This window comes from Rhinoderma darwinii, chromosome 10 (assembly GCF_050947455.1).
Source record: "Rhinoderma darwinii isolate aRhiDar2 chromosome 10, aRhiDar2.hap1, whole genome shotgun sequence".
NCBI lineage: Eukaryota > Metazoa > Chordata > Amphibia > Anura > Rhinodermatidae > Rhinoderma > Rhinoderma darwinii.
The window spans coordinates 35,951,914-35,965,019 of NC_134696.1; the positions used below are offsets into that span (position 1 = coordinate 35,951,914).

Here is a 13,106-nt window from a genome sequence, read left to right on the forward strand (position 1 = left end):
ATATCAGCTTCCCATACAGTACAATGCCCCCATATGAGCTTCCCATACAGTATAATTCCCCTATATGAGCTCCCCATACAATATAATGCCCCCCATATGAGCTCCCCATACAGTATAATGCCTCCCATATCAGCTCGCCATAAAGTACAATGCCCCTATATGAGCTTCCCATACAGTATAATGCCCCCATATCAGCTCCCAATACAGTATAATGCCCGAAATATGAGCTCCCCATACAGTATAATGCCCCCATGTCAGCTCCCCATACAGTATAATGCCCCCATAATCAGCTCCCCATACAGTAAAATGCCCCCCATATCAGCTCCCCATACAGTACAATGCCCCCATATGAGCTTCCCATACAGTATAATGCCCCCCATATGAGCTCCCCATACAGTATAATGCCCCTCCATATCAGCTGCCCATACAGTATTATGCCCCCATATCAGCTCCCCATACAGTATAATGCCTCTCATATCAGCTCTCCATACAGTATGATACCTCCCATATCAGCTCACCATACAGTATAATGCCCCCCATATGAGCTCCCCATACAGTATAATGGCCCCCATATGAGCTCCCCATACAGTATAATGCCCCCATATCAGCTCCCCATACAGTATAATGCCCCCATATGAGCTCCCCATACAGTATAATGTCCCCATATGAGCTCCCCATACAGTATAATGCCCCCATATGAGCTCCCCATACAGTATAATGTCTCCATATGAGCTCCCCATACAGTATAATGCCCCCATATGAGCTCCCCATACAGTATAATGCCCCCATATCAGCTCCCCATACAGTATAATGCCCCCATATGAGCTCCCCATACAGCATAATGCCCCCTTATCAGCTCCCCATACAGTATAATGCCCCCCATGTGAGCTTCCCATACAGTAAAATTTCCCCCATATCAGCTCCCCATACAGTATAATGCCCCCCATATGAGCTACCCATACAGTATAATGCCCCCCCATATCAGCCCCCATACAGTATGATGCCTCCCATATCAGCTCCCCATACAGTATAATGCCCCCATATGAGCTCCCCATACAGTATAATGCCTCCATATGAGCTACCCATACAGTATAATTCCCCCATATCAGCCCCATGCAGCATAATGCCCCCATACAGTATAATTCCCCCATATCAGCCCCCATGCAGTATAATGCCCCCCCATCTTATCAGCCCCCATGCCATATCAGCCCCCCATGCAGTATAATGCCCCCCGCAATATCAGCCCCCCCATACAGTATAATGCCCCCATATGTGCATAATAGAAAAATAGCATAATTACTTACCTAACCCCGTTTGCGGTAGAGAGAGGAGGGGGGGCGTAATTTAATGGGCCCCGCTCTCCACCGCAAACAGCACAATACAACACAATACATTACAAGGCAACACAATACAACACAACACAACACAATACATTACATTACAATACATTACAACACAACACAATACATACTCTGCAGCTCACCTGGAGTCCTCCGCACCGGCTCTTCCACTGCACTGGCTGGAAGACGTGTCATGTGGTGTTACGGTCACATGGTACACTAAGTGTACCATGTGACCGTAACCAGGAAGTGCCGGCTTCACGGCACAGATAATTTATTTACCAGCATGCTGTATGGCAATGGGGGCCCGCGGGCCCCCCAGGCTTAGGGGCCCGGTCGCAACTGTGACCGCTGCGACCCCTATAGCTACGCCACTGCACATATCTATCTATCTTGAGAAAGGCCCATGTGGGCTGAAACGTTGCACTGACGTATGGGTGAATAAACCTTTTTTCACTGAATTGGAACCTGTGTTGTGCTGCCTATTCGTTTGGAAATACATTTGTGGGACTGGAGTCTGAGGTCCTGAGGCTTGTGCACACACAACTACGCATATTTTGCGTTTATATGTGCTGCTCTTCTTTTTTTCTATCTATCTATCTATCTATCTATCTATCTATCTATCTATCTATCTATCTATCTATCTATCTATCTATCTATGACATATCATACTCAATAGATGCAAACAAAGCAAAAACAAATGTTATACCCAAGTTACGAAAACGAAAACAAAGAAGATGTAACCGAATCCATAATATTTATAATATCCATATCGTTTTTTTTGTAATCCGCAGTGAGAATATGCTCTTGTTATTTGAAGGAGGAGCTTGGCTTGATTTGATGTGCTTATGCGAGATATCGGGCGTAGTTAGGGGGCATGGCTTAAAAATATCCCTCTTTTCAAGATTCAAAAGTTGGGAGGTCTGAGTATATTAAATGTGGTTTTCAATAGGAAACCCCTTCACTGCTACAACCAGTCTGGTTACTTTTCTAAATGAAATGACCACAATAAATTACAAAGTCAACCTACTGTACAGGTAAGAGTGTTACAAACGTCTCATCTCCATGTGAAAAGTAAGTGCGGTTTGTGCAGAGAGCTGGGTGTGTCTGGAGGGGAATGCACTGCCAGCAAGGCGTGTGCTGGGGAATTCTGCACTAGGCCTCGGCTTGTTTACATGTTGCTAGGCGACAGAACTTTGGAGCAGCAGTGCGTCAGCTCATGAGCTCAGAACAACTTCTACTTCCTCTGCTGCTTCTGGTAAATATCTTTATAAAATCTCCGCTTCTTATATAATTACAAGTTTATTGCAAATACCGGTTTAATTCTGTTTATCACATACCATTCTATTTCTTTCTATTAAATCTATATGGAATTGTATTTTTACCATTAGCTGCAAATTATGTGTAGGAAATAAGTCCTTGTTAGGATGCACTATTTATATTATTAGTAAATTGCAATGAATCATGGTTTCGCACAATCATAATACGGGCACATTTAATTGATACGGCTGACTTTTGGCTGGATTCACACACAGCATGTCTTTTGCTGTGTTTTTTTGCATGTTTTTTAAGAGTCTATAATGAAATATGAGAATCTACATACACAGCCTTTTGGTTTGTGGTGTTTTTGTAGCGTTTCTGGGGTCAGTGGTGAGTTTTTAACCCCTTCCCGTCGTAAACAACTTTCAGATTTTCATTTTCGTTTTTTCCTCCCCACATTCCAGAAGCCATAACGTCTTTATTTTTCCGTTGATCTAGTACTATGAGGGCTTGATTTTTGCGGGACGAGTTGTAGTTTTTCGTAGCACCATTTATTTTGCCGTATAATGTACTAGGAAACGGGAAAAAAAATATTTGTGGGGTAGAAAATGAAAAAAAAACAGCTATTCCTCCATGGTTTTTTTGTGCGCTGTTTTTACGGAATTCACTGTGCAATTAAAACAACATGTTAATTTTATTCTGCGGGTCAATACGATTACGGCGATACCAAATATATATAGTTTTTTCTATGTTTTACTACTTTTACATGTGAAAACCTAAGTGTAAAAAAGAACATTTATTTTGCGTCGCCAAATTCCGAGAGCCATAACTTTTATATTTTTCCCTCGATTAAGCGTTATGAGGGCTTATTTTTTGCGGTATAAGCTGTAGTTTTTAATAATACCATTTTGGTGTAAATGCGATGGTTTGATTACTTTTTATTTCATTTTTTGTGGGAGATTAGGTGACCAAAAAATAGACATTCTGGCGTTTACAATTTTTTTTATAACCGTGCGGGTTAAATAATGATATATTATAATAGTTCAAAATTTTACGGACGCGGCGATACCAATTATGTTTATTTATTTATTTTTTTACCATGCTCTAGGGGGGAAATGGGAAAAGGTTTTTTTTGTAACTTTTAATATATATATATTTTTTTTACACCCAAAAAAACTTTATTTACCTTATTTTTACTTTTTTTATTAGTCCCCCTAGGGGACTTCAACCAGCGATCGTCAGATATACGTATTGCAGTATATCATGATTCTGACAGGCACCTATTAAGCCCTGCCGGAGGCAAGGCTTAATAGGTGTACAAAGAAGGCGGACCTGGGGGCGTTCATTAAGCCCCCAGGCAGCAATAGCAACCATCGCCCCCCCGCGATTGAGTAGCGGGGGGCGCGATGAGCTGTTAGAGGGGGTTGCCCCCTCTTTCTGACGATTTAAATGCTGCGGTCAGTATTGACCGCGGCATTTAACGAGTTAAACTAGCGGGATTGCGCTCAAGCGCGATGCCGCTACTTACTCTGAAGTGTCGGCTGTAACATACAGCCGACACCATCATCGTATGGAGCAAGCTCACTGCGTGAGCCCGCTCCATACTTCCCCTACCCGACTTTGGCATATGGATACGTCAAATGTCGGGAAGGGGTTAAAAAAGTTAGAATGCTCAATAGCTGTCTTTATCTTGACTTTTAACGCATTAAATACACAGTGGCTAGATCCTTTATCTTGACCTTGTCATGACTTGTCAATGGCTTTTGCTGTGTGATATCACGCTGCAGCATGTTATCAGAGTCAATATAAAGATGGCTACATCCGTATGACATTTATTTTCCTGGCAATTTTTCCATAGGCTTCTTTATAGGATTTCAAAATCGTCAGGAAAAAAAGGCATGTACAAAACGCCACCAATAACGCATTAATCTGATGGCGTTTACATGTGTTTTTTGAAATGCTGAACTAAACGTGTGTGTAAAGGAAAGGGGTTTTCCAGTCCGAAGAAATTGATGGCCTATCCTCAGCATAAGCCATCAACATCTCATCGGTCGGGGTCCGACTCCCTTCATTTTCTTTATTGCTCGCACTGTGAATTGCCGACACACTTGTTTCAATGAGCGCTGCAGCAGCTTTAAATCAGCTGATCAGCGAGATTGCCAGGAGTCGGACCCCGACCAATGAGATATTAATGGACTATCTTGAGGATAGGCCATCAATTTCTTCTGACTGGAAAACCCCATTTATACAATCTTTCTTCTTGTTGTACTGAACCGAACTTGGATCATCATAGAACACTATGTAGCTGCTCTCTGCTTTGGCAAATACTGTAAATGAGGCTATTGAAATGGGGACCCCCATCTATTAACTTAGAATTCCCTCAAAGGGCATTTGAAAATACAATTATTTTATTTAAAAAAAAGCGTCTCCATTTGTGATATCCCACCATGAATTACGGAAACAGCTAGATACTTAGGTATGTCCTAACAACTGCCTGTGTACAATCAGTACACAGGCTAATGTACTGGCGTATAGATCTATGTCAGTACATTAATATTAAAAAATAAAAATCTAAATGAAATATCCCTCTATGGGATTAAAAAAAAAGTTACATTAATAAAAAAAAGTTTTGTTAAATAAAAAAAAACATAGTAAAAAAAAAAGACAGAAATACACATTTTTTTACAATAAATAAGCTTTTCAAAATATAAGTCCCAAAACATGAAATAATATACGCATATTTGGTATCGCCACGTCCGTAACAACCTGTACAATAAATGTATAATGTTATTTATGATGATCGGTGTATGGTGTGAAAACTGCAGCGGATCTGCTTTTTTTTCTACATTTTTGCCAAAATAAAAATTTATAGAAATTAAACGATGATGTAAATATACCAAAAAAATTGTACCTACATAAATTACAACTCGTCCTGCAAAAAAAACAAAGTCTCATACAGCTACATCGGACAAAAAATGTAAAAGTTATGAGCGTCGGGATGCAAAGAGGGAAATATAAAAAAATTGTTCGGTCCTCAAGGCCAAAATGAATCAACCCTCAGAACATCCTGTGGCAAAGTTTCATAGTCTCACCGCTCTCATAGTAAAGAATCCCCATCTATTATGATAGTGAAACTTTTCCCCCTCTAGACGTAGACGTCTTATATTAACTTTGACATCAAAAACATTATATCGACATTTTGTAAATTCTGTAACAAATCATAAGTTCAAAGCTATCAGTGGTTGGCATGTTTTCAAGGAGCTTGGTGCAGTTCGAGTGCTCCCTTTGCCAATCCATCATTATCACGTAGACATGGCTGTAAATCACTTGTTTACTATGTAATTGGTATTAGAAGTATACGTGTAGAGTGCCTCTTAGATCATCGAATATAGCCCCGAAAAAAGAAAATATAGATGTGATGGCTCTGATTCAAATATATAATAATATGGTTTTGAGGAAAATGGCTTCTACAGTGGTGCATCCTCTTCTTTATGCACAAATAGTAATATACACAGAATATACTACATTTGTTGTCTAATTTTATGTTTTTTTATTGTTTTTTAAAAAAAGTTTTACTCTAGTCTACATAGTGTGATAATTTACTAAATACTGTATATAATACCAATATAAAATTGCATAAATGTGGAAGAATAGAAAACATATTACCATGGTCCACTTTAGATTAAGTTATCCATCCATTTTACAAGAAGGCGCCTGTCTAGGAAGGAGGAACTAATAGTTGCACCTAAAAAAATTGCCCCTGAAGTGCTAAGAGCCAAAAGTCGCTGTGTCCATTACTCTGTAGAAACAGAAAGAATAATGTAAAGTGACAGAGCAGCAGGAAAGTGGCTATCACTGGTCTACTGAATACCCAAGTGGGTACACAAAGGGTAGATCACCTACAATTTCTGATTAGTAGCATAGACTATGTGGCAAATTATCTTCCATAGCCTAACTGGCACTGTGGAACACCGTTAAGTGGTTGCATTGGCGCCCTCTGTTGGATCTGACAACTTAGTGAGGCGCAATTAAGCTTTTCAGGTCTAGGTGAAGGTATTACCAAGGTCAGGCGAAGTTGGAATGTTTTTATGTAGTGCATCATGAAAAAGACATGTAGTGTGACAAACCTTTAACAATTATTCCATTGCAAATTTTTACACGCAATTGTGAATGTGAGTGCTATAAACTTTCCTGCGTTTTTGTCTTTCTAAGACTCAGCAAAATGTCTGAAGACCAAAATCTAGAAAAGTTCTTGAAGGATGTGGATGAGATCTGTAAGTTTCCAATTATGTTTTTATTATTATTATTATTATTATTGTTATTGTTATTGTTATTGTTATTGTTATTGTTATTATTATCATTATCTACCAGTTAGGGGTATTTTCATAATAAGTTTTCATTGTTTTATCTTCAGTGTTTGATTTATTTTCCTGAATAGAGTGATGTTTAGAATTACTTTTACTTTTAACCAAAGAATTAAGGATATACAGTGGATGTGCCTTCTAGATTCTACTTGCCTTAAAGACACACAGAATAATTGTTTTTTGAATGTTATATGTAAAATGCTCATGTAAACGTTAATAACAATGACAGATGTTAATATATTTTCACATCCTGGGAAGTAACTATAGTGGGTGTAAAGTTAGAAGTCATTGTCAGTCCCTGGTGCCTGAAGGGGCCCAAAGGTCTTGATGCCACATAAGAAGACACCAGTATTTATAAAAGTCACATATTAGGTGGTGGGGGGGGGGGGTCAGGGGGTTAAAGGCGCTTTACATTCCACCTCTGCATGCATCAGCTAATTACAATGGATTTATTTTTTGGTTAATGGGAGATAATGATTGTGTTTAGTGACACTATGGAAGAGATTTCCCTAAAGGCAGGATACCTAGTATAATCCATAATATACTGTACATAATGTACATAAGTTACATTCAACTCAATTTGGAGCTCCTGGGCCCCAAGGCAAAATCTGTATTGAGATTTATAATACTGATGTCTTCTTCTGTGGCAGAGGGGCTTTGATCTGACTTCTACCTCTGCACCCTCTACAGTTACACCTTGGGTGTAACATCTCTAGTGTATGGTCAGCTATAAACATAGGGGATGTTGTTTCTTTTATCCTAAATTTTGGAGACGGTAACATTTTCGGGTTGGAATATGTCATTTTTAAAGAGTGAGTTTGATTATCATGGTAAGTTCAGGGTCTATCCCCATTATACATAGTTATCAGCATCAAAATGGGGTTTCTTGAGCCCACCAGAGGAGATGATTCTGAGGGCCCACCCTCCATCTATATAGAACATGTACATGTCCACTTCGTTTCATCATAGTCCTTGTTGTTATCATTGTACACACAGGATATATCATCAAAAAGGTCTAATAGATTTTTTTGTGAATCATTCCATAAGAAATAGGCTCTAGTGGCAAGTGATTGGCTCCAAAGAGCTCCAAATGGGGTTGTTTTCTGATGGACCTTGAAGACCCATTATTGTGTTTGAACCTGGGCCCACTGGGGGATCTTCTGGTTCTCTGGTGGGCCAGTCCGACCCCGGTTGTGATGTATACTGCAGATCCTGTACCACTTCCTTAATGCATATTCTATATAGGGGTAAGACGGGTACTTGAAATAAAGCAGGATTCAGACAATTTTTATATAATAAATATTAGAATTTTGTGAGGTTTTACTTTTACTGCGTAAATAAGGACAAACAATCTTTGGCCTTGTGCATGTAAATGAATCAAATTTACATTTCAATTACATACATTTCTCCTATGCAGCTGATATTTTACAAGATCTAAACTCTGAAGACACTTCTTCTCAAGAAAGGGCCATCTTAAGAGCTGATGAAAAACTTACTCTTTCAAAGATAAAGGATGATAAAGATGGAATCAGAGCCAATATTAACAGAACACTTATTAATAAATCTGGCAGTTCAACTCTTTCATCCGTAAGTTCTACATTCCAGTTTTCTAGTAATAATGTATACTCTTAGGCCATGTTCACACGTTCGAGAAGGTGTCAGGAATTCGTTCCTAAATCTTCATAAAATCTGCTCACATTTCCCGGCAATGCATATGAATATGGTATTTTATAACCCATTCATACACGAAGGTAAATATCCCCACGGTAAATACATTTTAAAATCCATATCATCTTCATTATTGCCACGAATTCTGCGCAGAAAATCTGCAGATCAGCTTCATTGAATTACAATTCCGAGTCTCAGCTGCAGATTTCTGCCGTGGGATCTTTTTGAAGAATCCATGACGGATTTGCCTATGGCATCTATGTGACATGTTAACATATCCTTAAACTTACTTTTGTATTTTAATAGTAGCTTGTGTTTATTGTTATCATCATTTGGTTAGATGCAGCAAAATCTATATACAGTGGCAAAGGGGTTTAAATGCTCGTTCTGGAAATTAGTGGTGGTCTGAGATCAGCAAATATCTCACCAATGTATCTATGACGTATCAGAATATTTTGACTTACAATCTGTATGCCATGGAGCTGCGATGACAATCCATGTTAATTGCATTATAAGGTAATAACGCTAGAAGAAATGTAATATATAAATATAAACTGTGTGGCCAAAATAATGTGTGTTCACCTTTCCTCATTATTGAGTTCAGGTGTTTCAGCCACATCCATTGCAAATAGGCGCATAGAATCAAGAAAACAGCCATGCAATCTCTAAAGACAAGCATAGATAGTAGTATGGGTCATACTGAAGAGCTCAGTGACTCTAAACATGGCACTGTCATTGGGTACCAGCTTGGCCACAAGTTAGTTTGTGAAAGTTCTGATCTGCTAGATCTGCCCCAGTCACTTGTAACCACTATTATTGTAAAGTGGAAGCGTCTAGTAGTAACAAAAGCTCTGCCATGAAGCGGTAGACCATGCAAACTCTATGGTACTGTACTCGGCTATCTCCTGCAGTCCCATAGAGAATGAATAGAGTGGCAGTGCACATGTGCATCCGCAGCTCCAGTCGTTCAGGGGACTCTGGACCCCTGCTCTCTTGATCGGTGGGGGTCCCAGCGATCAAACACTTTTCACTTATCCTTTGGATAGGTGAGAAGTTGATGTGGTGGGATAACCCTTATAAGGTGAATTATTGTACTGCATCTAAGGCAGCAACTGCCATGAATACAGCTCTGATTAGTTTATGAATCATATTCAAAACTGAACTGCGTCAGAGCCGAATACCGAAAGAACATAATAATGCTACATTTATGGAACTAGGTAGAAATCAACTATTTAAGGGCAAAGCCACACGTGGCGGAATTGCTCTTGAATTCCGCTGCGGACACTCCGCAGCGTTAATCCGCAGCGGAGCCGTTTCTCCATTGACTTCCACTTCTATTTAGTAGGGTTTGTTTAGACGAGGCTGAAAATTCCGCTGCGGAGAATAGGCTGCGGTGCGGCATTTGGTGTCCGCAGCATGCAATGGATGTTGCGGAGTTGTGGCGGACTGGTTGCGCACTCATGGCGGAATTTCTCCATTGACTTCAATGGAGATTCTAATTTCCGCAATGAAGTCCGCAGCTGTCATGCACATGTTATGTGTGCTGCGGATGCGTCTTGCTTTTTTGACATGACATTTCTTCATTCTGGCTGGACCTATGTATTTCTAGGTTTACAGCCAGTCTGAGGAAGTCAATGGGGCTCCCGTAATTACGGGAGCGTTGCTAGGAGACGTCAGTAAATAGTCACTGTCCAGGGTGCTGAAAGAGTTAAGCGATCGGCAGTAACTGTTTCTGCACTCTGGACAGTGACTACCGATCCCAATATACATAATAAACCAGAGAAAAAGAGTCCATATATATCCACATCAGAAGAAATTAAACATCTTTATTGATAATAAATACATAGAACAAAAAACAGAGAATCTAAAAATGAGTCCTTGACTAAGTCACAATACCAATATAAAACGGAATATTAAGTCACATAAGAGTATACATGTTACATTGATAATCGGAATTACTCCTACACAGGGTATATCTATAAAAATTATATAAATAATAAGATGTAAATACAAAAAGTACAGCAGACCGGACCATTAGACCATTTGCCTAAGGAAACTAGTGTTCCTGGGGAAATAACAAGTGTCCCTATGAATCCAGTGAATGCACTTACCCATATTGAGGAGAATCGTGTGACCCAGAGTGTGGAAGTGCGCCCCGACGCGTGTTTCGCTTGTAGCTTTCTCAAGCAACCTGTAAAAAAAATAGAAGTTCATACTTACCGAGAACTCCCTGCTTCTGTCTCCAGTCCGGCTTCCCAGGATGACGTTTCAGTCTAAGTGACGGCTGCAGCCAATCACAGGCTGCAGCGGTCACATGGACTGCCGCGTCATCCAGGGAGGTCGGGCTGGATGCCGAAAGAGGGACGCGTCACCAAGACAACGGCCGGTAAGTATGACATTCGTTTACTTTCACTAGGGAAAGTGCTGGCCCTTCTCTCTATCCTGCACTGATAGAGAGAAGGGAAGCACTTTTACCGCAGTCCGCAGCAGCTAGTCCGCATCAATTTACTGCACATTTTGGGCAGATCCGCCGCAGAATCTGCAACGCAGATTCTGAGCGGCATTGATGCGGACAGTTGCGGAGGAAATCCGCCACGTGTGGGCATGCCCTAAAGAGGACCTGTCACCTCTCATAACTTGCCTGATTTAGTAAATAATTTTATGCCCCATGCTGTAACAATCCTGGAGGATCTTTTCTTAGAACTCTATATTTCGTCTTTCCTCTATTGTCCCTCCTAGAAATTTACGATCAAATTGACAACTGAATTACCAGTTGGGGGTGTGTCCCCACACAGACTGAGACTGTCCAATCAGTGCTGACACAGTGAGACTGTAGAGACACGCCCCTTTGACAAGGGAAATGGTAGCACCCAGTTGTCAATTTATGAATAAATTTCTAGGATGAAAAACAGGGGAACGGTACAATGCAGCGTTCTAACAAAATATGTTCCAGAATTGTTATCTAATGGGGAATACAAGTATTTACTAAAATAGACATGTCAGGAGAGATGACAGGTCCTCTTTAACATCTTTTTAGATATGTCTCTCTAATGATGTGAGCATTTACTTGTATTTTGCTTATTTTCTTTCTTTGTCCTTTCCTCTTATGCAATCAAGAAGCCTGAGATGAATCAAGGTAAGAACATTTCACTAATAGACAGCTTTAAGAAGGTCATTTAGGATTCCAGCCACTGTGTCACTGTGGTTGGGAATGAGTTGCAGTACCAGGCAGAGCCTATTGATAAGAGTGGTGCTGTTTCTGTAAAAAGAGCAGTCACTTTTTGCTAATCTTGGATAATCACTTTAATGAAAATTGCATTTAATAAGATTGTACAATGAACCAGCTGTCCTTATGGCAAACACAATAAACAATTGTTATATTTATTATACCATTATCACTCCTTATATCACACATTATTTGTAAGCTATACAAAGTTTACTGATGGAGAAAATATAATTATTTAAAAACTGAGAAGAAAGAGGCTTTTCAATGAGGAAATACATCAGATTCATTGTTTCTTTGGCTGTCTGTATGTATGTCCCTTGCTACCCTTGGCATGGTATGGCAGCTCCCCTTTCTTAAGTCATAAATATGCAGTGATACCCAAGAGATGTTCTCCAAATTCTTATAGGTCCATGCAGATGGCATTGTTTGTGCGCAAATCAAGTACAACAGTTCATAACATGACCCATGGGCACTCCATGTGCCAATGAATGATACCTCCATACATAGTTACATAGTACAGTTGAAAAAGAAACATGTCCATCAAGTTCAAGCAAGGGATGGGAAAAGGGGAAGGGATGAAACAAAAGTTCTACACGGTCACATAGCAACTGATATTTTTTCTTTCTAGGAAATTATCTAAGCCTTTTTTAAAGCCATCTACTGTTCCTGCTGTGACGGCTCCTGCGGTGACTATTCCATAGATTCACAGTTCTCACAGTAAAGAAGGCTTGTTGCCTCTGCAGGTTGAACCTTTTTTTTTCCAGACGGAGGGAGTGCCCCCTTGTCTTTTGAGGGGGTTTTACATGGAACAGGTTTTCACTATATTTCTTGTATGGGCCATTCATATTTTGATGTAAGTTAATCATGTCCCCCTTAGTTGTCTCCTTTCAAGGCTAAATAGGTTTAATTCTTTTAATCTTTCCTCATAACTTAGATTCTCCATGCCCCTTATTAACTTCGTTGCTCTTCTTTGTATTTTTTCTAACTCCAGGGCATCCTTTCTATGAACTGGAGCCCAGAACTGAACTGCATATTCTAGATGAGGCCGCACTAATGCTTTGTATTGTGGTAATATTATATCCCTGTCCCGTGTATCCATGCCTTTTTTAATACACGACAATATTTTGCTGGCCTTTGAAGCAGCTGATTGACATTGCATGCTGTTATTTAGTTTCTGATCTACAAGTACACCCAGATCCTTCTCAACAAGTGACTCCCCCAGTGTAGCTCCCCCTAAGACATATGATG

General features: G+C 39.9%; 1 protein-coding gene across 1 annotated transcript in view; it reads left to right on the top strand.

The window, feature by feature from the left end:
* The window catches only part of TTC12 (tetratricopeptide repeat domain 12), a 103,795-nt gene that overhangs the window by 4,548 nt on the left and 86,141 nt on the right, over positions 1 to 13,106 (top strand). The window contains 3 exon segments of the mRNA XM_075840981.1: positions 6,813 to 6,874; positions 8,382 to 8,551; positions 11,750 to 11,768. Of these exon segments, the coding sequence (XP_075697096.1) occupies positions 6,813 to 6,874; positions 8,382 to 8,551; positions 11,750 to 11,768 (251 nt within the window).